A 27,565-nucleotide genomic window follows, 5' to 3' on the forward strand; every position below is an offset into this window, starting at 1 on the left:
ATGGCGCGGAGGATGGCAAAAGCTTTGGGAAGCCAGGGAGGGGAAGTTACGGCTGCGTATATAAGAGGGGCCCACTTACCCATCCTGTGTATTAGAAGTAGCTACCGGTGACACTTGCTAAAAGGCCGGCTTCCCTGCCAGCTGGAGGGCCAAGTGGTGCAGATATCACGCTGCAGAGAAATTGCCCTTCTTCCGTCCACGCCTCAATGATGACGCTGTATGGGTCCTCGACAGTGCAAGCCTCCCCACGGCACAGCACCCACGCAGCCAATCGCGTTGCAGAGGCGCCCACCGGAGGCCTGAGGGACGTCCCGGCCGGCTGGGTTGGTCGACGGAGGTTGAGGTTGCAAGACCGATCGGGAGCGCGTCGGTAAGCCTGGGATATAGCTGAACCTGTCGTGAACTGCCAGCTGTGGTCGATGTCACGCTATCCCACCTGATGAGTCTGGGTTTTTTTCGGTTTCGTGGGCAAGGAAAAGCGCGGCAGATGTCATGCAAGCAAACACCTTGATGGGTGGATTGATTGTGATGGAGGGCTGTGGGTGGGTCTGTGGAGTCGTTCGGTCGCTGGTCGTGCCTTCCCCCACCATCTCGGAGGCCGTGCGCTCCTGCGGGAGCGGGTTCCTTAGCCGCGGCTTCTGTCTTCCATTCCACTATTTACTCCGCGTGGCTTCGCTGTTCAAACGCTCCAGAAATCCACATCACCTCCTCTATTCAATCGCGAGCCGATCAGCGATAGCCGGTGGTACGGCTGCCAGTAAGCACAATTAGGCCACCACAGGCCTGGACCCCTAGCCGTGTGCACTGTTACATCGTCAGATCTCATCATCGATTCGGCCCAAATCGTAACACCAGCATGCACTCTCTACCCGTCCTTGTATGACCGGTTCTCCCGGTCTGTACATCATCGCTGGTTGCACAGTGCGGGCCTGGACTTCGATTAACTGCACCCTGGTTTCAGTTGAGGCACATACATATACTTCAGAGACACGTAAGCTGGCCGGTCAATTAGAGTGCAAAAGGCCACCTGCTGCCACTTTGAAACACCATGTTCGTCAGCTTGCCTTATCTGCTTCTCAACACGAGCAATCAATCGCCTTCAACACGCAATCTGCTTGCTAGTCGCGGACAGGTGCGGAGATCTCTCTCTTCCTCCACCTCTCCGCGGAACGATATGAGCTGGCCAAGCTCTTTAACCTATTCCAGATATGGATGTGCATACTTAAAGTACGCTTACAGCTCTGACGCGAATTGAATAAGGGAGTTTTCCACAAACGCATTGAACACACTACAATGCGATTCGGTAATAGGGCCAACGGGTAGGCGACGTCATCGGGACCAAAGCCGAGGTTCCCCACAGACTGACATCTCGATGCATCTCAAGTTCATCCTTTGATCAAGCTGCATGTTTACTCTGCATCCTTACGTATCCAATATAACAGCAGCCCAAAGGAAACATTGCTTGAAGGTCTCGTGACCACAGCATTCCTGCTATCGAAGTCAATATGCCTACCAAATCACCGTTTCCCGATGTGGAGATTCCGGCCGTTGACCTCTGGGGTCTAATGTTCGACCGCAAAGACCGCGACTTTTCCGACGATAAAGTCATATATCGCGCTATCAACTCTGGTCGAAAGTACACATTCGCCGATGTAAAAAGCAACGCGACATTATTCGGCGAAGGACTCCGGAATCTCTGGGACTGGCAAAAGAATGACGTGCTTGCTCTATATGCGCCAAACGACATCGACGTACCACCAGTCATCTATGGAACCTTCTTTGCTGGTGGTATTGTCACTCCTGCGAATCCAGGGTATTCAAAGGATGAGCTAGCCTACCAGCTCGAAAATTCGGGGGCTAAAGCGCTTGTCACGACAAAGTCATTCCTGGACACCGCGTTAAAAGCTGCGGAGAAGGTTGGGATTGCAAGTGATAGGGTGATCTTATTGGGTGCCGAGAAAGACGAGACACATCGATGCAAACACTGGACTAGCATCAGGAAGACATCAGGCGCATTACGGTATCGCAGGAGACGGGCGGATCCTGAAGACCTGTCGTTCCTGGCGTATAGTTCTGGAACCACAGGATTACCGAAAGGCGTTATGCTCAGTCATCGCAACATCGTCGCCGACCTGCTTCTTTGCCAGGGCGCAGTGGGAAACTGGTACTCATCCGCAAACGACAAGTTCCTGGGAGTTTTACCATTCTTCCACATCTACGGACTTACTGGTCTGGTACATCAGACACTGCATCGCGGCATTGAGCTCGTGGTGATGCCTGCTTTCGACATGGAGACGTTTCTGCGGACGATACAAGAACACAAGATTACATTCATCTATGTTGCACCTCCAGTCATTGTACGCTTGTCAAGAGATAAGATGGTGGACAAGTACGATCTCTCGTCAGTCAAGATGATAACCAGTGGCGCAGCTCCCCTTACGAAAGAGCTAGTCGATACTGTGCACAAGAGACTGAACCTCAAGATCAATCAAGCATACGGGCTCAGCGAAACAAGTCCCATGACACACACTCAGGTACGTTCCCATCTCCACAACACCGAGCGAGATATGCTAACACCCCCCTCCAGCCATGGAACGAATGGTACACCTCCGTCGGCAGCGTCGGAAAAATGTTCCCCAACATGACCGCAAAATACATATCCGCCTCCGGCGCCGAACTCGGCCCCGGCGAAGCAGGCGAACTCTGGCTCAACGGCCCCAACATCTTCAAAGGATACTGGAAGAACGAGTCCGCAACCGCCGACGCCATAACGCCCGATGGTTTCTTCAAGACAGGCGACATCGGCTTCCAAGACGAACAACACAACTTCTACATCACGGATCGCGTCAAGGAATTGATCAAATACAAGGGTTTCCAGGTTCCGCCTGCGGAGTTAGAGGGGAAGTTGATGGAGAGCGAACTTATTGATGATGCGGCGGTTATTGGGGTGAATGATGAGGAGCAGCATACAGAGGTGCCGAGGGCGTATATCGTTGCTTCGAAGCCTAGTGCGGGGGAGGCAGAAGCGAAAGCTATAGTGCAGTGGATGGACAAGAAGGTTGCGAATCATAAGAGGTTGAGAGGGGGCGTGGTGTTCATTGATGAGGTGCCGAAGAGTGCGAGTGGGAAGATATTGAGACGAGTGCTTAAGGAGAGGAGTAAGGATGATGTGCCTCTGGGTGTGGTAGTCAAGGCTAGACTATGAGCGAAGAGGATCTCACTGCTATGTTAGCCTGTATACTGTACATGCCGCACCGGCTGTATGCCTTGAAGAAGCAAAGCTGTCATGTCAAACCCGTGATGCTACAGAGAGGAGAGAGCACAAATCGTTTGGTAGTGTATGGCAGTGACTCGAATATGTGCTCATCACAGGTAACAGCAAGCATATTGGTGCTTCATAACAGTATCTCTCAATTTGCACACATGTGATCGTATCAGGGCATGCTATTCCAGCGCCAGTAGATGCTCACTAGATATACGTTTTCGCTAACATACGAACACCCGAACCGGAGCAATGACCTCGAGACCAGCTATCTAGAACAAGTCGAGCAAATCCTGGTTGCTCTTCTTGCTCGGCTCGCCACCTAGTTGCTGTGCCGGTGGCGGCGGTTGGTTGGTATCCATGCTCATGCTCGCGAATCCATTCATGATATCGTCGTTGCTCATCTGCGCGGCCTGTGCTGGGGGTGCGGCGCCGCCTCCGTCCCCAAACAAGCCTAGCAAGTCATCCATGTTCGATTGTTGTGGAGCAGGCGCGTTTGTGGCCGGAGATGCGACGCGTTGCGGGGTGCCAGCGAGACCTTCGAGACCTGATGAGCCATGTGTGGGTGTTTTCTGCATTGAAGCAGGCGCGGAGCCGTCGAAATCGATATCCAAAAGGTTCTCCACGTTTGAAGGCGCTTGTCCGCTGACGGCGGCAGCTGCTGCTGCTGCCGCAATTGGGTTTTCCCTTGCTTCTTCCTGTTGCTCTTCAATGGCAGCCCGTTGCATGGCCTCTGCACCAAATCTGCCCTGTCCAAGGAAGGCCTCTGGTGGCTTGTGGTAGACTGAAGCCAGAGTTGATAGCTCTGTGAGTAGCGTCTCTAGTAATTGAGGAGGCAGTGACCGTATTGTGGATGTGATCGGGGGTTTGTCGGATAGCACAATATCCTATTCAAAGTAAACATCATGTTGCGCAGCGTAGTAGTCTAACGTACCTTGGTGATCTGGGGATCACTAGAAAGCAGTCGCCAATACACGTATGCTCGATCGCGGATATCTGGGTTGTCGTTGTCTGCGGTAGCGGCCTGCAAAACCTTTGTTACCAGGCCTTGTGCTTGATCTGGCTTCTTCAGGAAAAGCTTGACGACGGCTGTGAGTATTTGAAGTTGTGTCTGATGATTGTTAGCTTCCGTAAGTACATCCTGAGGGCAGACGTACCTGAGTGAACTCCTCGGCAAATGTGTCCACGAAATTTGACAGGATCTCGCCAGCATTGTTGATCTTCTCAGCGTACTCTCCAACAATCCAGATCAAAGAGGCTCTCGCGTTGGGCTCATCCAGCTCGTCGATGCACTGGCAGAGTGTCGGTATTATGCCTTCGTAACCGGGGTATTTGCGGAAAATGTCCTTGATGACGACGATTGCTTCCTGCACGACGTAGTTGACTTTGGTGTTGATGAGGTCTAACAGTGTGTTGACGCACTTCTCGCTTGCGCTTTCGATCTTGATCGCGACCTGCCCGATAGCCTTCACGGCTCGTCGCACGAAATCCATGTCCACCTCCATAGCGTACTCCTTCAGCTCGGCCAGTAGCTGGTCGACGTTCTTGTCGTTCGCTATCCGCACCATGATCTCAAGCTTCTGCATCTTCAAGTACGGTGGGTCGTTGTATTTGCAGAAGAAGACGCGCATCTCTTTGCTGAGGATATCCGATTGCTTCTGGAGGAGGAGGTCGATGTTTCGGAGCGCAACGTACTGTACTTCAGGAGCGGAAGATACGAGCGTGACTATAGCATGTTAGCGATACGCCTGTAAACCTCCGTCGTCAACATACCTAGTGGGGGAGCCATCTTCTTTGCATACGACTTCATCATCTCGGGAGAGATGTTTCGCATGTGCAGGAAGACGACCTTGACAGCGGCCAGCACCACACTCGGGTTGACGTGCTGGAACTGTGGAACGACTCGCTCGCAAATGTGCTCCGCCTCCTTGACGTCTGCCGGCTTGTAGTCTGCCAAAGTGGTGAGCAGAGTGACTCTGCCCCACTCTGTACACTCATTCAGCGCCAGAAGCATCTTCTTCAGCTGTTGTGACGATATAACCAGGGCCTTGGTTTCCGGTGCAGCCTCCTGAATCTCCACCAGTGCAGTGACCGAGTTTGCGACGACCATGGGGTTCGGGTCGCCAACCAGTTCCTGCAGCTGCTCCAGGAAGCCGTTCTCGATGCACATGGACGGGGCGAGGTCGAAGAGCTTAGCGACGCAAAGTGCTGCTGTTTTCCGTACGTATGGAGATTCGTCTCTGAGTGTCTTCCGCAACGGTTCCTCCATATAGTCTGTCATTTTATCGACGCGGATGCAGCCCATGGTTCGGATCGCCAATGCTCGTATGAGCGGGTTCGCGTCTTCGGAGTCTTGTACGAAAGTGTTTACGGCGAGAATGCAGAGGTCGGGGTGTGATTTTGCGTAGTTCCTAAGTATTCTGTTAATATCCACCTGAATCGCAACCATAACTTGGACCTACATGAGGTATAGATATACCAGCTTCTTCTGGTCAAGGTCGGCAGTGGCAATGTTCTTCAGAACGTCAGGGAAGAGGGCCGAGACATCTTTGCCCAGCGTCATGGACATGATAGTCTTCTGAATCGCTTCTTTCCTGCCACAGTCTTAGTATGCCCCCAGTGTAGTCCTCGCAGTTCCGGGCGCTCACCGTTCGTAGGCATATTGAGATCTGGTGCAATGGTCAGCTGTGAATCGCTATGCTGGCTCTTGGGGGGATTCATACACCAGACCCGCCCTCAATTCGAACGTCTCTCCTTTGCGCGGGGGCGCAAATGCGCCTCTTATCCTATTAACAGCCATGTTTGTAGGACCGTGAAGGCTAATCGCTCAGCCAAACCCCTCCGACTCCGGCTCGTAGAATCTGGAACCTGCTCCCTACAAGGCCGAGGTATTGGGAAGCGCAAACTGCTTTGGCGATTTATCTTGAGTGTCGAGAAGTCGGTGTCTCTGGATCGAGGGGCGTGGGTGAAGGTGAAGTGCGGGTTGGGTTAATGTTAGTGGAGCTTCGCGACTGCCAGACTGCCACCTTGATGATGCGGTCTGTGCGCCGCCCCGGGCCCGCAGCCATGCATCGCATCTAGCCCAGCCTTGAAATGCTTCAACGCTCCCACTCTCATCATCGGCGTAGCAGCATGGTAAGTCGAATGCAACAACCAACACAAATCGTATGACGCTGAAGTCTGACTTCGGATCGCAGCCTTCCAATTTACCTAATCTACGTCGGCTCTTTGTGGAAGCGCGCAGCGAGGCGGAGGAGAGCGCGTACTCGAGGAAGGCCGTATGCTTTCTCTATCAGTATCAGTTCGGTCATCTGGTGGGCTAACATGATAACAGTTTTATAACCTTGCCATATTCATGTCATCAATCGCTGTCTTTAGCTTGGTCGCTCAGCGAATGGCTTCTGCAAAGGCTGTCGGTTCATGATCTGAGAAGAACATCACTACATGATCCATGCCATGATCAACTCGTAAAACAAGAAAGAGGAGCACGGCCCTTTAATTAAGAATGCAAGAGCAAGCTGTTTCCGTTGCACTTTGTTGTGGATAGACCTGGCGGCCGGCGCTTACTTGAAGAACAACCCACCTCGGCGCTTCAGACAGCGATTCCATGAGTTCAAGTCAACCATCCGCCAATCAATTTAGTGTCGGATGAATTACATCCCCGTTACAAGTAGGTGAAGCGCGAAGTGATACTATGCGCCCTACTAGTTTCCGACTTGCCTGCATGTAACCCTGAGATGCGGCGCAGTAGCAATACCCCATATCAATAAGAGGACATGATGCTTCTTACTGTTCAATCCATGCTCCTGGAGAGTTTTCTATCTTCCATTTTACCGACATGTTTCATTCCGCGCCCACAGCTTCCCTAGATCAAGATAGTGACACAAAAGACCGGCCCCTCATTCGAGCATCAACAACGTTCTACGACCGAATCGTCACTGATTGGTGGTGGTGGGAGCTACTCAGCTGGACTGTTAGTCTCGCCTGTATGGCGGCTATCATAGGTGTTTTGTGGTATTATGATGGCAAACGGCAGCCAGAGTACCTGGTAACAGGCATTACGCTCAACGCGTACGTTGCCGTCTTCGCTGCGGTCTCTAAAGCAGCTTTGATATTACCGGTTTCGGAAGCTATTGGACAGTTGAAGTGGATTTGGTTCCAGAAGGAGGCGGCCTTATGGGATTTCCAGGTCTACGACGCCGCCAGTCGTGGACCTTGGGGTGCGGCTCTGCTTCTCATCAAGACACGGTGCAGGTTATTATACCCAGTTGGAACCGCGTTATTACTCGCTGACATGATATCAGACACCTGGCGTCCCTGGGTGCATTGATTACTGTTCTAGCGCTCGCATTTGAGCCATTCTTCCAACAGATTGTGGCCTACCCGGAAACGATGATCGCCGACCAGCAGAGTACAACATGGGCCGCGAGGAGTTTTGTACCTCATAATGCACCTGTATCGCGTAAGCTGTCATTCGGTGCCCGCCCAGACCCGACAATGGGTGCAGTAATCGATTCCGCCTTCACTACTCCAGAGGTTGGGATCAGGCCATCTACAGCCACGTGTCCCACAGGAAACTGCACCTGGCCTTCATACTCGACGCTTGGTGTCTGCCACGAATGTCAGGACGTGTCCTCATTGATGGAATATTATTGCAAGAATAATACGAGCTTGGATCGTGCAACAGGTTTCAGAGAGGCCGTGGACCCTTGCGGATTCAAGGTCAACAACACTTTCCTAGTTGGCTCTACGGGGCTCGTTGGTTTTCGTCGAGTAACAAGTTTAACGACATTAATTGTTAACACGTCAAACGTTCATTCCCGATACGATCCCTTCTTAAACACCACCGAGTTTGCACACGCCACTTTACCCATCGCGGATTTCTATGTTGGGTACACTCCCGGAGGTCCTGCCGCTGCAATGAGGAACGAAACGCCAGTGCTGATGGAATGTCTACTTACTTGGTGCGTAAAGACTCTCCAAGCCCAAGTCAACAACGGTGTCCTCGAAGAATTGGTCACCAACACCATCACAATACAGCCGGACAGCTATGACGCGTCATCACCGATCGTTGCCGCCCTTGGAAATGACACCTTCAACATTGTGAACCAAACTACGGAGCTTCTGCGCGACTGGATATTCTCTGATATGCCTCCCGCACTCAACCAAAATCCAGAGTACACTTTTGCGTCTGACATCGGCATATGGAATTTTCACCAAGTACCACCGTACGACTTCGAGGGGCCTCTTTCCAATGTCAGCAAAGCAATAACGAATAACTTGAAATCGCGCGGGATAGGCACCGTCCCTATCGCAGGTACAGCGTGGACGACGGAGAAGATCGTTCAGATACGTTGGGAATGGATTACGTTGCCAGCCATTTCACTTGTCGGAAGTCTAGTCTTGATATGCGCGACGATATTGGAAGGCCGGCGGACCCAGGCTCCTGTGTGGAAATCTTCAGCGCTGGCCACATTGTTACATGGACTGTCTGAAGAAACACAGAAGCGTATTGACCCTGAACTTTCCTCTAGTCAGACGGAAGCAATCTCCAAAGCACTAAAGGTGACTCTCTCATCTCGGAGAGGTGATGCGCGTTTGGTGGCCTCATGACCAATCCGCCGTATTCGTCAACCCTCTGTTCGATGTCCGCCGGTTGACGCAGACGCCCGCTTGAGTATCTTCGCTTGGTAGAAATGGGTGACCAGGTTCCTCCAATTCACCTCCCAGGTCCATATCTTCCTGTCGTCGTCCCAACAAAACGTTCCCTTTACTGTCACCGACACACCAGTCAAATGATTCTTCCCAATGTTGACCCAGGGCGGCGCCTGTCGTAGTCGCTCCTCTGGTAAGCTACCCGCACGCCTAAGCTCATCGACGCTCTTCATCTCTCCCAGTGGCCCAAGTGTCTCCGTCGACACAAGAACTGCGCGCTGCCGATCAGCAGTGATGCTGTCAAATGAAAAGATGATCCTAGATCGCGGAATAGGGTCGCCAGGCCACTTCAGTGTACCTGTTGCGGGATCGCGACGAGGAAGCGCAAGGAATATTGTGATATCCGGAAGATAGGTGGACATGAAATGGCGTTCAACATAGTCCTTGAAGTGCGAAGAGACTAGACGCACGCTGCCCCAGAGATGGGAAGCATCGCGGTGGTCGGCGTGTTCCAAGATCTGCAACCAAAGCTCTGTAGGTAGTGCGGGGGGTGTTGATCGAAAGTCGCTGATGCTTTGATTCATATGGAATGAATTTTTCATGAGTTGTAGAGTCGAAAGAAGCGCCACCAGATGTGATGTTTCTAACAGGCTGCCTGCGTCTATCGATATAAGTTGGGCGATCTATGAGTCATCGTTGGTGGCCTATCCGATGATGCGGCCGACTCAGCGAATGCATACGCCACCCCAAGGCTCTTGTATACTCTACGCAGAGGATAATACGCCTATGACTCAGGATAGAGTTAGGCCTTTGTTATCGCTAGTCACTGAAGGTGTACTTTGGAATGCGCAGTAGTTGCGATAGCTTCGAGGTCCCCTTGTATCCTGGCTTTGTAATGAAATATGTATTCGTAGCACACAACAGTATCACTGATTAAAGTCATACTCGTTCCAGACAATTATTCTTGGTCAGCTGGTACTTCATCGGTCATGGAAAGCATCAGGTTCGCTTGGTGTTGTTACAACCAAGCCTTAGTGGGGGCGAGAGCATCTTGGGATGACGTCGCCGATGTTACAAGATGCCGTGTTGCGGCATGTTCGTGCCTGATCGTCGCATGGTGTCCTGAGACATCCAGGTTTCGACACTTTCAATGCATTCATGCGTAAGTAATCAAGTGCCAGACTGCTTGCGACACAAGATCTAACAGAGGAGCAGGCGAGGTAACATGAACGAGCAGAAATACAATAGAATAGTTTTACATTTCATCAATACTAAGTAGGCGCCAGAGAAGGAAATAGCGCCCTCAGAACCAGTCCAATGAAGCGCTTCGCTTCAACCTCCGTAGAGTGACCTTCCGTGCCCCTCTAGGGAACAGAAGTACGATCTATCTTGCAATTGTCGTCAAAGAGGAAAGTACCATTATAGCGTCCACTGCTTCAAACCTCAAACCTTGTCAACCCCAAACCTTGCCGTCAACTCTCCTGTTCTCTCGATCTTCATGAAGTGCTTAGGCGACGAAGTCACGTGCGGCAAAGCTGCGGCGGTTGAAGCGTCCGCGTCCACGTCCACGACCGAAGCCGCCGAAGCCGCCCTGTCCTTGCTGGCCGCCTTGACCGCCCTGCTGGCCTCCTTGCTGGCCTCCTTGTTGACCGCCCTGCTGTCCACCTTGCTGTCCACCTTGCTGGCCGCCCTGCTGTCCTCCCTGTTGACCACCTTGCTGACCGTTGTTCTGACCGTTGTTCTGGCCATTGTTGCCGCCGTTGTTGCCACCGTTGTTGCCGCCACCGCCGCCACCGCCAACAGTGAACCTCACACAGTCATCCTGAGGACCACGTTGAGCGACAGGCATGACAACAGGCTGATGGTTGGAGGCAGAGGTGATAGAGCAAGCACGGTAGTTACCGGCAGGGAGACCAGCCTCGAGCGTGGCAGTGAGAAGACCATTGCCGTCACCAGCGTCGTTGATACCCTTGAAGAAAGCAAAGTTCTGAGCATCAGGAGGGTTGTTGGCGTCGTTACCCATGTCCTGGACGGAGATATGGGTGTGGCCAATGACGTTGCCTCCCTGAAGCGTCTGCGGGGCAGCGTAGTAGGTGTTGTCAGGGTTGGTGAAAGAACCGGCCTCCAAGTTGGTGATCTTCACGGAGAAGTCAATCTTCTGGTTTTCCTGGATGCCTTGTTCGTTGTTCTGGGGGCTGGTGAAGACCGCAGAGATCATGTTACCAACGGCAGGAATATCTCCCATGACTATCTGAAAGTTAGCACCTATCTTCTGAAGCAGGCTTGAATCGCTGAAGCTTACCGATACCGTTGCAGGATCCCTCCTTGACCTGGAGACCGTTGGTGAGGGTCTTGCCTTGGCAGAAGTTGATGAAGTTGGCTTGGTCACTGGTCAAGTTAGCAAGGGATCTGTGCAAAGACGTGCGTGCCAACATACGTGAGAGACGCGGCTTGTCCATCTTCCTGGCCCTGGTCGAATCCATCGGACTGACTGGCGGTTTGAACAACATCAGGGTTGAGAGCTAGGTTACCACCACCACCGCCGTTGTTGCCTCCGTTGTTACCACCGTTGTTGCCGCCGTTGTTCTGACCGTTGTTCTGACCATTGTTGCCTCCGTTCTGGCCGTTGTTTTGTCCGTTGTTGCCGCCGTTCTGACCGTTGTTCTGACCGTTGTTTCCACCCTGGCCGCCAAACTGGGCATTGGCAACACCGGCTGCAAGCAGCATAGGGATGAGGGTTGAGAAGCGCATGATGATAGCTTCAGGAAAAGAAGTTAAGATTGATAAAAGAGTGGAGTCCGGCTAGCGGTGGATTACAAAAAAGGCAGATACGTTCAACGTAATCTGAATGAAGAATTAAGAGGAAGAGAAAGGAATGTAACCCTCAACTGCAGAACCGGAGTTTGTAATGGAACAAGCGACTGATGATGGTGAGGAAAGCAAGATATCTGAGGAATCGCATTGCCTTAAGTCCTTGGCGAGCGAATACAAGGCAAAGAGCAACCTGGTAAGGCGGCTCGTGGTTCCTCGGGCATGAAACCCACGATGAAGGCAGAGACGTCTCAAACCCACCCATACCGACATCGATAACGTCGCGCACGGGGCGCTGGCATCAACTGGCGCCCTGCCACTGACTGAGGCTGGCATGGCAGCCTCTCCGGAACGAGAATGCGCCAGGCATTGAAGAGGAGGTCCGAGAAACGGTTCGTGTAAGAGGTGTGCAAGAACCCCAATGGCGCTAACCCAAACGAGCTGCGCTAGCCGCCTTCCAGGCTCGAGCCAGGCATCTTCTAAATTTTGAGGAGGACACGCTCAAACTCCTATGATGCCTTCCCATGCGCCATAACAGCAACCGAATGCACGGCAGGACTGTGTGACTGACTTCCGATATCCGTTCGTCACCACCGCAACGCCAGCGGGGAAATTTGGTTTACTCGCTGCGGCCCACTTTGCGACCCACGCCTCCTCCATGAGCCTCACTGAGTTGTCGGAAGCGATGTGCGACGTACTCGAGCAAGGTTGGTTCGTGCTGTCACTGTCTCGATTTGACGGATGTGACAGGTGACAGTTGAAGGACCACGGAGTAGCAAGTCCGCATCCTGCATCTGCACGCACTCTGTTGGATGCCAGAGGCAATCGGTCCTCTCTGCGACAACATGCGATGGCGGCAATTCTTAATCCGAGATCGATAAAGATCGATGTTTGCTGTTTGGGATGTTGCCGTGCCAAGTTGTCACGCCCACTCACCAACTCCACTGTGGACGCGCCGCCCAGACAACATGGCGACGTACCGACGTACTTCTCCACCATTAACAAGAGTGTGTATACCCATTCTCGAAGATCTGCACGCTGCTCCATCGAATCTGCAAGCGATGATGCTGCGCTTGACCCACATTCAATAACCGTGCTCGCGGCAAAAGGAACTGAGACACCTCCTGTCAAACCCCGCTACACGTTCGCTCCTTCAACGTCGTGAAGGATTACGGAATCAGGGTTGCCGTATATGGCTTGGTGTCCACGGGTCGCTCGGCTTGCCTGAGGCAGGAGGTGTCTTCAGGCACGGAGGATCTACATCTGTAACCAACACCCGCAGAAACTCCTCAGGTTCCAGTCTCTGTGACGCAAATCCTCGAGGTTGGGATTCTCTGATTAACAATCCCAAGCAGGCTTACGTGCATTCTCTTCTTCGGATCTATCTCTTCCATGAATTGTACCGCGCCATCTTCGAGGAGTTGTCGCGACACCCTTCGGTCCTACTTCATCTCAACTGTCACAAGGAGGCTTACGAGCGGCGATTATACATACGCGTTTTTTTGAATGTAACAACTTCGATACCTTCAGATGCTCAACTCTCGACCACAATCATCACGACCGCCAACGCACAGCTCCATGACGATCATGAGAGCCCGAATAGCTCTCTGAGACAGACAGTACTGCTCTCCATACCAGATGATCAGCCACCCCACTATCGTCCGTACCGTGTGGCCTTCAACGAAGAAGTACGAGGCAGTCGGAGCCTCCTCTACGTTGACAAGTCCGGGCAGGTCAACGGGCGCGACTGCACATATGTGTCCTGTCGGAACCATTGTCTTCCATACTTCCATGCAGTCACTCCCAGGCTCTACCACAATCACCTAGACACCCAGGCGGTCGGCGTGTCCTTTGTGTTAACAGATTCAAGCAGGTCCACGGGTATCGACTGTACATGCGCGTTCTCTCGGCTCCATCATCTTCCATACTCATAGCGATCCATTGGTGCGCGATGTCGTACTCTCTCTGCCACCCATCTCATTTACTATTGCTGCGATGACTATGCCATACCGGCCACTTTCAACCTCTGCGACGCCTACGATGACCACACGGGAACCTACTCTCGAACGAGAACCATCGCAAATACGACAGACTTAGACAGTCAACCGCCCCTCCATGACCTGTACTGCGCTACCCTCCAAGAAAAGCTGCGCAACACTCCTGTCCTCGTTCATCTCGACCTCGATGAAGATTTCGCTTCGTCTCCCCATCTCTACGCCCTGAATAATCTCGTACTTGAACGTCTTGGATGCCTCTCCTGCTGTCTGCGACAAATATGCTGCCAAATCGCTGGCGGCGCTACCGGTAGCTGGATCTTCCAACGGACCCTCGATCATCCTCGTCCTTAGCTTCGTTACGCCATCGTCGCTCCTTCCCGCCCGAACAAAGAAATATGTCCCAATGAATGTCTCGTCCCAGCCCTGATCCAGGCCCTCGACGGAGAGAGACTGGCCAGCTAGCGACACCATGCTCAGTGCCTCTTCAGATTCCAGTTCGACCAGAACAAATGTCATGCCTTTGACTATCGAGACTATGGCATGTTCATCTTTGACTTTAACTTTGCCTTGCCGATGGGCTTCAGCCAATTGCGGCTGGAGAGCGAACAAGTCGTCCTTGGTGTACCTCTTATTGTGGATATGACTGCATTGGTTAGCTTAGATATACACACACCTGCAGCACCTCAGGTCGCCGAATCGCTCTCAGACCGTGAGTCTGGAACAGCCCGAGCTAACCATCGTGATGCAGCCACTCTAGACAGGCCGAGGGGGGACAATGTCAAACGCAGGAACATACACGTCATGAGGGATCGAAGCCTTCGCCGTCTTCTTGCCGCAATCGTACCGCAACCCAACACGCCCAGCTTTCAGGTTGAAGCTCGCTTCCATGATACCGCTGCTGACGCCACGCTCCCGAGCCGTCCTTCCCAAGACATAACAGGCCGTGCCCACGGTAGGGTGTCCGGCGAACGGCAGTTCTCGCGAGGTCATGAAGATGTCGACGGTCCATTGGTCCTCTGCCGCACCATCCGCGCGTTCGTGCAAGAAGGTCGTCTCCGATAGGTTGAACTCTCGCGCGATTGTTTGCTTTTGTTCCTGGCTTAGAGTCCGGCCGGGCGGGATGCGCACAATGGCCAGCGGATTTCCGCCGTATGGCTGCGAGGTGAAGACATCCACGGTCACGAAGTCGAGCTGTGAGGCGGACGCCATGGTCAAAATATCTGAAATGACAGATTGATGTTTGGTGTTCAGTATCGCTTTGACTTTGTAAATACGTGGGCGAGATGACTCATCAATGGACCTGCATGCTGCACCGCAGGATTTTGCTACCACGCCCTACATGTCACATAGATTCTACATTCCATTTCCAATCCCTCCTATGCGATTTCAAATCCCTCTCGCCGTGTGTGTTCGCCGTTCATTCTGATGGAGGTCTTGGTGCAGCTTGAAAGAATGGTACCGGAGACAGCCCGCCAAGCAGACCGAGGTTGTGCATCTAGAAGGCCACGTGAGGTGCGATTGCGTCGGTATCTGCCATGCTCAGGAGCACAGCCCTTTGTATCGGTCTTGGCAGTATTTTCTATCTCCGAAGGTGAGGCTGCGGTCGTGAGGCTGTGCAGTCGCTGCGCGAACACCATCCAAGGATCACTAGCTCGCCGTTACGTGTCCTTCCGGCTTGCCCGAAGAAGTACCTGAGGCGTGGCCGAGAGTACTGTAAGGTCAACCCTACCTTATGCATGCTATGATACAGCAGTGTACCTGGCTATAGTAGTATCTCCAAGCTGTCATGTCAGGAGGTTTGAAGTTGCCACATGGGGCAATGAGGAAGCTGAGTTGTGGTACTTCCCTCGGCGACTACGCACTAGCTGTGCGCGCGACGACCGTGTCACGGAGAACAGCGACAGTGGAAACCTCCGCAGGAAACCTGATGAGATGATCGCAGAGTCTTGGGGGTTGGACCAAACTTGAGAACACCAGAATGGCTTGCATCTTCGATTCCAGATCAGAGGCCGACTACGCCACCAGGAGAAGGCATGACTACATGGCTGGCCATAGCAAGGGACTGATTTGAAATTCCACACCCTGTTTGCTTCAGCTGCCCCCCGTGTGCGTGGCGGCGTGAAGTCGATCTTCAATGCGCATGAATGTTGTTGCAACGATGGTGTTGCTTCCCAAAGGGGAAGCAATTTTGGGCCGCAACGAATGAGACACTGCAACGTTAGGTGTGGAGACGAAACGGGGGATGCTGGCCACGGTCTGCCCAGGTGCGAGCAGATCGACGCGGAGATTATTTTCAACGGTCTTTATCGATTCGTACAAACGCATCCTGGCATTGTTGTGCTAGCTGCGTTTGTTCCTGCGCGGCTGTGGGTTGTTGAGGAGAACCACCGGCGTTTGTACCCGCGGCTGAGTGGCCTGTGAGGAGATTGTCAGACGGTATGGCGTCAAAGGTCAGCGCAAAGGGACCAACAGCTCGTCAATCTGGCGATGTGCAGTACGATCGCACAGCTTCGATCGATGAAATGAGTAATCTCGGCTCGTGTAACGATGGGGTTGCCCTCGGCCTCGCAGTGTGTGGTCTGCAAGCGAGGAGGAGCACTGATGCTAGTACACAAGACTGCTAGGAGTCAGGACGATCCTTTGCGTTACCTTTACGAGTCCGATCTCGAACGCGTACATGCTGCTGCACCGCGGCCCAAGGCCATGAGCATGCAGTCTACACCTGTTGGTACCTTAGGTATACTCGAGGGGCCTCAATCACATGCATCGGAATCTGTCCGACGGCAGCGGGCGAGATTTCCACCCATCTCCTAACTCATAGTGTGCGGAAGCAAGATTTTGACATGTCAAGCGCGTCGCGTTGTTTGTTGACATGCGATAGCAGGCGCTGTTATGGTGCTTTTTTGTGATATGAGCAATCTTTTATCGGAGCTGCAAACACCCCACTCGGCTGCAGGCTTGCACAACGGGGGCAGGGGCCGTGAGCGGTGATAAGTTCGCATGGCTGCAGCTCCGAGTCTGCAAGGTACATCGCGTTTGCGAATGTGCGAGCTCAAGGATACGAGTCGTGAATCTAGGCTACAAGAGCCAAGTTCAGAGGTTTCATCGTCAACGGGCCTGCCGCGCCGCATCCTCATCGCTACACATTGCCACAATATTGTCGAGATGACGCGGATCATGAGGATTCGGGTTAGGTTCGTGAACATCCAACTTTGCCATGTTTCTGTGCCTGAAGGTTGGGTTTTGCATGGCGAGGTCAAAATGCCGATGCAGGCCCAACCCTGTCCTCTGACAGTTGCAGCTACGGCGACGTCCTTGTTGGTAGTGCGGAAGAATCGAAAATGGGGTTGCATGTGCATGTGCATTCTGCAAGGTCCAAGTGCTCTCGAGGGGACATGCATCGGCACCCAGGATGATGCGGTCGAGTCCCAAGTGGAGACTGCATCGTCGGTGAATTGAGTTAGGGCGGCGCAGAGTTCGCGTGCGGTTGGGCAGACGCAGCACGATTCAGAAGCCACCAAAGCAGACCTCGGAATGTCGACAGCGGCGGACCCTTTGCGGCCAGGATCAGCCTGTGCTCTGGTGCTTCTCCATGTTTTGGTTCGACCATGGTACTGCTGTTGGCGCCCTGAGAGTGACGTCTCAGGGTCCTCAGGGGACGGCCGGAGATGCACGTCGTACCAGCGCGACTGTGAGCATAGCGCGAGGCGACGATTGGGAGCAACTGTGCCAGCTGTGCCTGACTCGGGGCGGGGTCGGCAAGCCTGACGCACTCGAGCTGGAAGGCGTTGCTGTGAGATGGCTAGGCCGTCTTGGTCGTGGTTCTCGGGGAAGCTGGAAGCCCCTGTCACTGACGCCACTCATGCAAGTGCGAAAGCGACCATCACGGGCCCTCGCTCAGGGATCATGAGAAGAAGCGTTGACTAGAGCAAACGCAAAACCCTTTCTGTATACCTACCCGACGTCTGCCCGTTCCAGCCCTCTGCGATCGTCTGCTCCTCATAACCCCGTCCTACACCACCACTGCCACTTGACCCTGCACCGCTGTGTTTGTCCTTCTTTTTTGCTTACCGTGCTCATAACCGCCTGCCCCGTCGCACACTGCAACGCCGACCACACTGAACATTCCACCATCAACCTTGCCTGGAGCGACTCGACGTATCACCATCTGCCTGCACGTCCGCACTGTCTGCTGTGCTTGATATCCTGCCTCTCCGGTCGCGCCTTCCTTTCTTCTCGTCAAAGCTACGACCACCCCACCAAACCCCACGCGCCGCCCGCTAGCCCATCTCCCCCGGGCCGCCTTTTCTCCTCGTCAACACCCTCAACTCCAACCTCGCTCTCGCTTCTCGGGGATCGCATTCCGCTCTTTGCTTTTCTGCGATACGCGCAACTCTAGCGCTGCGCCATCGCCGGGACCCTTCGCATCCATACGCCACACCTTTCACGTGCTCTTCAAAATGGCATCAAATCATTCCCGGAGCGCGTCGGACGAGAACCACAACTCAATGGCATACATTCTCGAACACGTATTACAGTACCCTGGCAGCTACGACATCCCTCTCAAGACCATGTACGAGCTCAACCGCGTGGACCGCGCCCAACCCATCCCCAAGAACTACACCAAGTCTGGCAACACATCACCAATTTCCAGCTCATTCGCATGGAACACCACAGAAGCTGCGACCATGAGCTTCACCTCGTCGTTGATGAACCAGCTCAAAGCGTTACCCACACGGACCAGCGCACTGCCACCCGCCTTCATCGTAAACTTTGTGACCCGCACCTTCATGCCCGAGCCAGCTGATGTCGACTGGAGCCAAGCTTTGACTGCGCTCGACTACCTGAAGGATCTGGAGACACGACGACGCAGAGAGATGGCTACCACATTCGAGGCCCTTGACGTCCACAGGGACACATGGGACGCCGACATGGCCCGTGTCGCTGAAAAGGCACCTGGCATCGCACTCTGGATCAACAACCTCGAAGGCAAGAACCGGAAAGCTGAGTCGTACTATGCTCAGCTATGGGTCGGGCTCCGCCGATGGGTATGTTGTCTGTCTCCCTTCTCACGTGATCTCAACTAACATGAAGCAGATCATGATCAACCATCTCTCTGACGAAGAGTTCAACAAGCTCAACTGCATTAGCTATCTCAACACCCTCTTTCCTCCTGTCCATGCCCAGACCAAGCTCCCCTCGCAGTTCCTGAACCACGAAGCTCTGAAAGAAGAACGCCAGATCTTCTTCGAACTCATCAGCCAGGTGCAGAGGAGGGGACCCGATGTCTTACTTCCTCTCATCAACCGGGACAAGCGCCCGGAAGACCAGACTGGCTGGCCCACCGTCCAGAGGATCGTCGACAAGTACCTTCGCGTCGCGCAAAACATGATTCAAGACTGCATCGCTACTCACGGCCCAGAGTCGTTTGATCGCTACATGAACGGACCTGGCAAAGAGAAGAAGCATGACTCCGGTGTCAGTTTTGGTTCCGAGCGCCGGCCCAGCGTACAATCTAGCGTGCACGAGAAGCAGTCGCCCGAGCCCATGCTCAGCTACACCCCGTCCATCAAGGGTCTCAGCAAGCTTGAGAGGATTACTCGCGAGTTCAAGCGCATGCGAGTCAAGCCCCGGCCCGAAGTCGAAGAGATAACGCAATTCAATCAGCGGGCCGCCGCTGACCACATTCCCCAGACAGGTGCGAATGCTGGAAAGAAGTCGCTCAAAAAGGCCCGATCTCTCGCCAGCCTCAAGTTCGGCAACGGCAGCTCGGCGTCATTGGCTAGCAGAAAGGGCAGCGATGCTCTGGCCTTCGACGCCGACGAGATGAAGAAGCATCGCGCCATATACGAGGCCTCGGTCAGCAAGAGCACCCACGCCCATGCGTAGACGGCGGAGCAGCTGTTCACGACGGCCTTTACGACTTCACGACGACTCGTATCACCACGAGTCAATGTAGTATGTTCACATGCGCTCATGAATCCACGGCTCATACCGCACCATTCGGACCGACTGGCAACGCGATGCCTAGACAACATGGAGACCTGCCATCGTCGCAAAAGCATGCAGGCGTTCCGAGTCGTTTTATTAAAGTACCCCATTGTTTTCTTTTCCGGCACTGCGAAGATGTCCCGACGTCTCGCTGCCGCCGTCAGTTGTATGACCTTTCTTAGCGGGCGTTGTCAGAAGCAATACCTTCGCGGGTCAAAATTTCTATTTTCATGTTAGTACATTCAGTTCATGTGATCTATGACGGATAAAGCATGGCGTTCAGGAAACAGGGTGCATGGCAAATGGCGTACTACAACGAATTGTTTTTGGAAGCATGTTTCTTTTCTTCGGCTGTACATACGAAAAGGCACGCGACTGCGTTGCTGCGGAACACGCATCGATATCCGAGATACTTGGTGTAATTGTGTCATCTCAGACATGGACGAGTAATGGATAATACACACACATCACAATCAGCTTGTTTGAGCATGGCGCGTGTATCGCATTCGTGTTATTGGCGGCCTTGCCCTCAGGTGAGGAGCGAGGCCGCGCAGGAACGAGGCTGCCGTTGCTGACCTTCCGTATTGAACCTCATGGTTTCACGCAAAGGATTGCCTTGCGCTCGCGTAGACGTCGCAGCATGGGATTAGCAAAGTTTGTTTTGCAAAATCAATGGAACTCGACTCAGGACCCTGGCGTACGTAAACTTTGTTTTTAATCACACTGCCCACTGAGCCCGCAGCTGTTCCCACATGCGTCTGCACGCACAACAACAACAGGGTAAGTCGCCCCCGCCACGCCTTGCCGCATGCAGCCCGGGTTCGGGTGCCCGTTGCAACGCCAGTGGACACTGGACACTGGACAGGACGTGGAATCCTTCACGTGCATTTTCGGCGGGCAGGCGAGAATGCACTCGCATCACATCCCCCCGGCTTGGAAGGGCCCCGAAGCTAACCGTCGACGCAAGATCAGCACCCGATATGGCAACACGCATCCCGAACGCGGACCCGACTTCTGACGACGCCCGCCATGCCGACCGCCCGTCACCTGCGCACGCGTCAGACGCGCCTGAAGCAGCCTCATCCGCGACGCGTGTAGCCACACCCCGTCCGCGTCCGACGTCCCCCGTCGCCGCCGCACCGCCCAGACGCACCTTCTTCGACCCCTGGAACAGCTCCAGTACCGGCCATCAGCGCGCGGAGAACCGCCTCGGAGGCTCCACTTCATGGCGCGCGTCACGGAGCCTCAAGCTGGGCGAGCAGTTCAGGGCTGGCAGAGACGGTGGCAAGAGAGTCGCGGATACGGTGGGTGCAGGGAGTGAGGACTTTGGCAAGGATGGCCGCAAGGACAATGGCAGCTGGGAGAAGGGCGCAAAGGGTCTGAGGACCGGCGGACAGAAGAGCCTGGCCGAGGTATGGGCTGCGAGCAAGGCCGGCAGCAGCAGAAAGCCATCCCAGGAGAAAGACGAGGGCATTGCAACTGTCTCTAAGCATGCGCCCTCAGACGTGGGAACCGACTCAGACACGCATCCCCAGAGCGACGTCTCCTCAGCCTCGTCAAAACCTTCCGAAAAGCAGATCTTCACCGGCCTCTGTTTCTACCTCAACGGCTCCACCGCCCCTCTAGTCTCAGACCACAAGCTCAAGCAGCTCTGCGCTGCCCATGGCGCTAGCCATTCGATATCGCTCGGCCGCCGAACCGTAACGCACGTCATACTTGGTCGAGTAAACTGCATTGGCAGTGGGGGTGGTGCAGGCGGCGGCCTAGCAGCAAGCAAGATGCAGAAGGAGATTACTCGCACAGGTGGCAAGGCTGTCAAGTTCATCAATGCGGAATGGTAAGTCCCCAGCAAAGTAAGCCTTTGGGCTTGCGCATCTCCCGTCCGTCACAGCTTGTCCGGCTGTTTCACACGCGATTGCGCATGTGATTGGGTTTATGCACAACATATACATGCTCTCTGTCAAGACATTGTTTAGGACGTCGACTGACTGACACGTTGAACAGGGTTCTAGACAGCATCAAAGCCGGCCGCCGCCTCCCAGAGTCTCGCTATTCCCCGCTGAAGCTAGCGCACCAGTCTCAAAGTAGCGTACTGGGTATGATGCCCATTGGTGCTACGAGTTCGAAGTCGCAGCAAGAGCAGCAGCAGGGATGAGAACCCAACCTCGCTTTCCCTTGTCAACAGCAACCACGCAACTCTCGCCGGATCGACGACATATTACCCCGTTGGGCAACTCGCCTGACTTGTGTAGTATCCCTGGACGCAATACACACAACGATGAGTAAACCCGCGAACATGAATAGATACCAAAGATACCCACATCCCAAAGCAGTAAAAAGCCTGTCCAAGGACCCTTGAAACACGCCTACCGCACAACAAACCTTCCCTTTTCCAGCGTCCCAAAAACGCGCATCATTTCACATGATAAGTGCTAATGTACATGCCACGCGAGTATATTCACCGGCCGGTGTAGATCCACACTTTGCAGCATGCAGCAACTGAAACGTTGTCTGTGGGGAAGTTCGTCCGGGACCCGCGTTCGCGCATGTGTCGATCAATCAACCAACATGTTCTTGTCTTCCGACCAAACCACCAACGCTGTCGTGCAAGACCCTGGACCCTTGGAAACTCTAAGTGGCGCGATAACGTGGCGCGATTTTTCGGGGCTAGTTGGTTCGTTAGGGTTGCGTTCGGCTTGCGCTATACCTGCCGTGGGTTTTCCGTGGGAGGGCATCGCTGATGTGCTGAGTTGGTTACGTGTGATGCATTCTTTATCTGATTGTGAGGGAGGAGTAGATGGCTAGAAATTGGCTCCGTCTGTGCTAGCGCAATGTAGTCCGTGAACATCTTCCATACGTACCTACCCGTGGACATGCATACCAAATGAACAAAGCCCAAACCGAAAACCTGTTCTCCAAAACTCTGCGGCTCATGTTACAACCGAACAACATCAGGCAGGCCAGCCGACCAGTCTACTCCCTTAACAAAACGCACCTATGAACCACTCTAACGCGGATGCATCCGTCAATAGCGCAGGAGCAGGCATCCGTGGATGTGTCAACGCTGGCGCGGCCGCTGCAAACAGCACTGGCGTGAACTCTTTTCTGCTCTTTCCTTCCGTCTATCCATCCGTCAGTCAGTCAGATGTCATGTCACATCCACGTCAACGCCACACGCCAGCGTCAGAACGTAACCATCCCCCACCTGAACCTTCTAGCTCCCACGCCTCGTTTCGCCTTCTCAATGTCTGGTGGTACCTTGGTGAAAATAACCTGGTACCGAAGTTTTCCCGCTTGTTTCGAACCAAACCATACCAACGTTACTTGGAAGGAGAGAGAATTAAGGTTGAGTGGTTCATTTGCCCGGTTCAACGACTGTTAGCTGAGTCTAGGTTCGATGTGGTAGTGCGTGCGCTTGCGTGGTCGTGGGCGAAGGTGGGATAAGCCGGATGAACAAGGACAGGTAAGTGCTGAACTGCTGGACCCTGGATGGATGGACATGTCATGGCAGGTGCAGGTAAGTTCCGCATTGTCGTTCGCCCGTTCTTTTATCGTTTCAGAAAGCGTGTTTCGTGACGGGCGTGACTCGTTACGTGGATGGGTGGATGGGTGGATGGATGGTTCCGTGGGGGGAGCTATTGTTACGGGGTTATTGTTTTGTTGAATGTGCTGGGATGGGAAGGGGTGGTAGTTGCCCATCTCAAATTTCGGCATAAAGAGCTGCGAATGTGATGTGTGACGAGTATGAGTGATGAGATTGCTAGTCTTTCTTGCCCGGGCAGTTGCGCCGCTAGGGTAGCGTGCTGTGATAGTTTGGTAGGAGACGTTGGAGGTATAGAGTTCGGTTCGCCGGGTTACTTGCATTCCGTCTTGTGATGACGATGACGATGGTGATGGTTGTAGGTTTGGTGTGATGTGCAGTAGTAGTGAGAACCGGATGGCGGGTGTTGGGAGTGATGTCAGTGGTAAATTTGGTGAGAGTCGGCGAATTCTGTGGTTCTGGATATCGTGATGAACAGTATTGTAGTTGGATCTGTTAAAAACGTGTTGCGTATCCTTGCGGTCAGTCATGGAAAGGTTGAAGTAGTATGATCAATTTGGGAAATTCGCAGATGTGGACAAATTGCTCTTTAGATCATCGATACCTCTCCGTCTCGATGGGATATCTGTGGAGTGGTCGAGTTGGGCTCTTTGGACGTTCTCTTTGGAGCATCGAAGGAAACCTCGGGCTCGCAGATGTGGAAACAGTGTAAGACTAGGCGAGAATAGATGCCCAACACCATGTTGAGCTGCATACTGAGACATGAACCTGGATACACTGTACGGTGTGATAAAAAGGTAGAAGGCCAAAGGAAAGAAAAGCACTCAGTCAGGCGGATTGGGAATTGTGTATGTGACAATATTGTTAAATTCCTTTGCTTTCATATAGAACGAAGCTACATGTCAAGACACCATGACGTAGACATGGTACAACGAACCATATGCGAATGGTATGCCTTGAAAACGCCGTAAGCCCACCGGTATCGCTATCCCATAAACGCCTTCTTCGCACGAACCCGAAGTTGCGTCCTAGTAACATCATGTCTCCCTAACCAGCAGTCCTCGGCTTGGCCTTGGCCTGCTTCTTCGCCTTCGCGTCAGCCTTTTGCTTCTTCTTCTTTTCCTCGAGCTTCTCCTCGGCCTTGCGCTTGAGACTAGCCTTCTCCTCAGCAGTCTTCTCAATCGGCTTGAAGAAACCCTCCAGCCTGCTCTGCTGCGCCGTCTTCATGTTCTTCTGTAGCTTGGCTGCTCCGTTGCGTACCCTGTCTTCGTTGAAGTGCTTCTCCTCGACCAGGAACTTGACGAGGCCTTCTACGTCTGGGGCTTCCCACTTGAAGTCGCATTCTGGGTCGTCGGCGGGGCGCACGTCGGGCTCGAGGAAGAGGAGGCGCGCATCGGCGAACGGCCAGTCGTCGGGGATGGTAAGCTTCTTGGAGGATTGTGACTTGATGTGTTCGACGACGCCTTCGAGGTCGGTATGCTCGCGGATGAGCTTGAGGGCGGTGCTTGGGCCGATGCCTTTGATGGGGTCGAGGTAGTCGCAGCCGAGGAGGATACAGAGGTCGATGAACTGTGAGTGGTTAGTATATAATACGTTTGAGGTAGTGATCTACTCTTACCTGCTTCCGCTCCATGTTCAGGCCTTCGAGCACCTTGTCCAGATGGATTTCCAGAATGGGCTCTTTGCGCTGCTCGCTGAAGGTCAAGTGTCGCAGCAGGATGGGTGAATCGAAAGTAAGCGTGTCCATGTCCTCTGAAGCAGCGGCGTATACCTTGCCTCCTCTCGCCAACGTAGCACACTGAGCTTCAGCCTCGGTCGGTGCGACAATGTACGGGATGCCCATGAGCTTGAGCAAGCGCTGGCACTCCTCGTTGTGCTCCCTCGTGACCCTGACTGTCCGCCGCGAGAACTTCTCAACGTCCTCTGCTGTGCCCGTCTCCTTCGCCTCCTCAGCCGCTGCGTGTGCCTCTGTCTTGCGCTGGAAACGCTTCGCGAGCTCGCCAGACTTGAGCTTGGGTGGAGCGCCATCGAAGACGTACAGGGGCTTGATGCCGTTGTCGACCATGCGCATTGTGCGGTAGAAGAGACCCATGAGATGTGATGTGGTTTCGCCCGTCTCGCTCATGAGCTGCTGGCCATCGGAGCGGACTGCGATGAGGAAACTGTAGATGCTCATAGATCTACACAGTATTAGATAGGAGAGCCATAGAGGGGTTAGAATATGCGTACGCATCCTGAGTGTGTTAGCAATTGAGCGCAGAGGGAAGACGACAGCAGACGTACTATGGCAACTTTGCGTCCAAACTGGTTCTTGATCTCGCCCTTCTTGACGGCCTCTGGCGCATGCTCCTCAATGAGCTGGTACAGGTGTTTGATACCCATGGCGACTGGTTTCCTCTGGCAGTTGTATTAATCGAACAGGTTTGAGGTGCTGTTGGCCCAGAGTGTTGTGTGCAGAAGCGTAGGCGACTGCGTGGTGGCTGGAGAAAGTGACGCCAACGATCGTCACGACGCGTTCGCGTCTCACCGCGCGCAATCACGGTCTACATTTCTTGGCATTGCTACCCCACATTTGCCTGTCATCGCTTAGTGAGGCTCTGCATGCATTCCAGGCGATGCATCTCGGATCTGCTATCTGCAACTCGTGATCCCGCCAAATCCTTCAATTTCCGCGTGTCTGGAGTGATGATGCTAGCTTTCTTGCCACCGCGGAGTGCTTCCGAACCGCCTGCCGCGGTTCTTTCAACGGTGGGACTTCCGAGGCCAACTTCATCCAATTACGCAGATTCTCGTGAGAAACCGGGTATAACTATCACTTTTGTGTAGCTGAGACACTTTCCACATTCCTGATAACGACTCCAAAATGCTGCGACCATCCTACAGACATGCCACCAGGCAATTGCGTACCCCACTCCGGTCTGCGGCCCTCGGCAAGCGGTACCTACATGCTCCCGTCAAGTTTGACTGGCAAGATCCATTGAACACAAGCAACTTGTTCACGGAGGAAGAGCAAGCCATCTCGGAGACAGCAGAGTCATATTGCCAAGAGCGCATGCTCCCGAGAGTGCTAGGTACATATACCGTTGTGGGGAGTCTGAGCTAGCTGACGTGTTACAGATGCATACCGCAATGAGGACTTTGATAGGAAGATCATCACGGAAATGGGCGAATTAGGGCTACTGGGGGCAAGCATTCAGGGCTATGAGTGTGCCGGAGTCAGCAGTGTCGCCGCAGGTCTGATCACCAGAGCTGTGGAGAGAGTCGATTCTGGATATCGTTCCGGCTACTCAGTCCAAAGCTCACTGGCCATGGGAGGTATCGAGGAGTTTGGATCTGAAGAACTGAAGGAGCGCCTCCTACCCAAGATGGCCAAGGGCCAACTGCTGGGCTGCTTTGGTCTGACTGAGCCGAACCACGGATCCGATCCAGGCTCTCTGGAGACGACTGCTAAGCCGCATCCGACCAAGAAGGGCTACTATTCACTGTCTGGATCAAAGACGTGGATCACGAACTCGCCCATTGCCGATGTTCTCCTTGTCTGGGCGAAGCTGCAGGAGACTGGCAAGATCCGTGGCTTTGTCATTGAGCGCGACCAATGTCCACCGGGTACTCTCGAAACCCCGCCAATCAAGCACAAGAACGGTCTGCGGGCATCCATTACCGGCATGATCCAGCTTGATGAGTGTCCCGTGTCCGAAGCAAACATGTTTCCAGAGGTTGAGGGTTTGAAGGGACCCTTCAGCTGTCTCAACTCGGCCAGGTATGGCATTGCTTGGGGGACTATCGGTGCTCTCGAGGACTGCATTGCAAGGACCCGAGAGTACGCCCTCGAGAGGAAACAATTCAAGAACAACCCGATTGCCAAGTACCAGCTTGTGCAGAAGAAGCTAGCTGACGCGACGACGGATGCTGCATACGGTATTCTGGCCGCCCACCAAGTCGGAAGGCTCAAGGACGAGGGCAAAGCTGCACCTGAGATGATCTCTATGATCAAGAGACAGAACTGTGACCGGGCTTTGATCAACGCGCGAACGTAAGTAGCACCAAGCGCTCGTTCGACATGTACTGACTGTGAGCAGACTGCAAGAAGTGTTTGGCGGAAACGCAGTATCCGACGAGTACGGGATCGGAAGACATGTCGCCAACTTGTTTGTGACGCAGACATATGAGGGCCAAAGCGACATCCACTGTGAGTACAATCGAAACGTGTCTCGACTCTGACTAACCTGCATCAGCGTTGATCCTCGGTCGTGCAATCACAGGTCTACAAGCATTCTGCTAATGGTGAAATGTACTCGGGTTGTTGCT

The 27,565-nt window shown here is 53.6% G+C and overlaps 8 protein-coding genes across 8 annotated transcripts; 4 read left to right on the plus strand and 4 right to left on the minus strand.

The window, feature by feature from the left end:
* Window positions 1-1,505: 1,505 nt before the first annotated feature.
* On the plus strand, window positions 1,506-3,205 carry J4E78_005684 (uncharacterized protein; the record flags this gene model as incomplete). Its single annotated transcript, XM_049366301.1, has 2 exons — window positions 1,506-2,534; window positions 2,588-3,205. 2 exons carry the CDS (start codon window positions 1,506-1,508, stop codon window positions 3,203-3,205), a joined length of 1,647 nt encoding a protein of 548 aa, XP_049222027.1.
* A 329-nt stretch (window positions 3,206-3,534) lies between these two features.
* Window positions 3,535-6,062, minus strand: AP1B1 (AP-1 complex subunit beta-1; the record flags this gene model as incomplete). The annotated part of the gene is made up of 7 exons (XM_049366302.1): window positions 3,535-4,149; window positions 4,197-4,373; window positions 4,420-4,988; window positions 5,036-5,673; window positions 5,725-5,856; window positions 5,911-5,931; window positions 5,986-6,062. 7 exons carry the CDS (start codon window positions 6,060-6,062, stop codon window positions 3,535-3,537), a joined length of 2,229 nt encoding a protein of 742 aa, XP_049222028.1.
* Window positions 6,063-10,424: 4,362 nt separating this feature from the next.
* On the minus strand, window positions 10,425-11,668 carry J4E78_005686 (uncharacterized protein; the record flags this gene model as incomplete). The annotated part of the gene is made up of 3 exons (XM_049366303.1): window positions 10,425-11,164; window positions 11,220-11,305; window positions 11,355-11,668. 3 exons carry the CDS (start codon window positions 11,666-11,668, stop codon window positions 10,425-10,427), a joined length of 1,140 nt encoding a protein of 379 aa, XP_049222029.1.
* A 2,153-nt stretch (window positions 11,669-13,821) lies between these two features.
* Window positions 13,822-14,934, minus strand: J4E78_005687 (uncharacterized protein; the record flags this gene model as incomplete). Its single annotated transcript, XM_049366304.1, has 2 exons — window positions 13,822-14,368; window positions 14,522-14,934. The coding sequence occupies 2 exons, from the start codon at window positions 14,932-14,934 to the stop codon at window positions 13,822-13,824; spliced, it is 960 nt and encodes a 319-aa protein (XP_049222030.1).
* A 3,251-nt stretch (window positions 14,935-18,185) lies between these two features.
* Window positions 18,186-19,614, plus strand: J4E78_005688 (uncharacterized protein; the record flags this gene model as incomplete). Its single annotated transcript, XM_049366305.1, has 2 exons — window positions 18,186-18,773; window positions 18,823-19,614. 2 exons carry the CDS (start codon window positions 18,186-18,188, stop codon window positions 19,612-19,614), a joined length of 1,380 nt encoding a protein of 459 aa, XP_049222031.1.
* An 854-nt stretch (window positions 19,615-20,468) lies between these two features.
* On the plus strand, window positions 20,469-21,871 carry J4E78_005689 (uncharacterized protein; the record flags this gene model as incomplete). Its single annotated transcript, XM_049366306.1, has 3 exons — window positions 20,469-20,472; window positions 20,689-21,553; window positions 21,721-21,871. The coding sequence occupies 3 exons, from the start codon at window positions 20,469-20,471 to the stop codon at window positions 21,869-21,871; spliced, it is 1,020 nt and encodes a 339-aa protein (XP_049222032.1).
* A 2,433-nt stretch (window positions 21,872-24,304) lies between these two features.
* Window positions 24,305-25,639, minus strand: FEN1 (Elongation of fatty acids protein 2; the record flags this gene model as incomplete). The annotated part of the gene is made up of 4 exons (XM_049366307.1): window positions 24,305-24,826; window positions 24,876-25,437; window positions 25,487-25,491; window positions 25,541-25,639. The coding sequence occupies 4 exons, from the start codon at window positions 25,637-25,639 to the stop codon at window positions 24,305-24,307; spliced, it is 1,188 nt and encodes a 395-aa protein (XP_049222033.1).
* Window positions 25,640-26,120: 481 nt separating this feature from the next.
* J4E78_005691 (uncharacterized protein) lies at window positions 26,121-27,539 on the plus strand (the record flags this gene model as incomplete). Its single annotated transcript, XM_049366308.1, has 4 exons — window positions 26,121-26,328; window positions 26,375-27,290; window positions 27,337-27,446; window positions 27,493-27,539. The coding sequence occupies 4 exons, from the start codon at window positions 26,121-26,123 to the stop codon at window positions 27,537-27,539; spliced, it is 1,281 nt and encodes a 426-aa protein (XP_049222034.1).
* Between the last annotated feature and the right edge of the window lie 26 nt (window positions 27,540-27,565).

The sequence above is a fragment of the Alternaria triticimaculans genome (genome assembly GCF_023758025.1).
Source record: "Alternaria triticimaculans strain BMP 0046 chromosome Unknown scaffold_7, whole genome shotgun sequence".
NCBI lineage: Eukaryota > Fungi > Ascomycota > Dothideomycetes > Pleosporales > Pleosporaceae > Alternaria > Alternaria triticimaculans.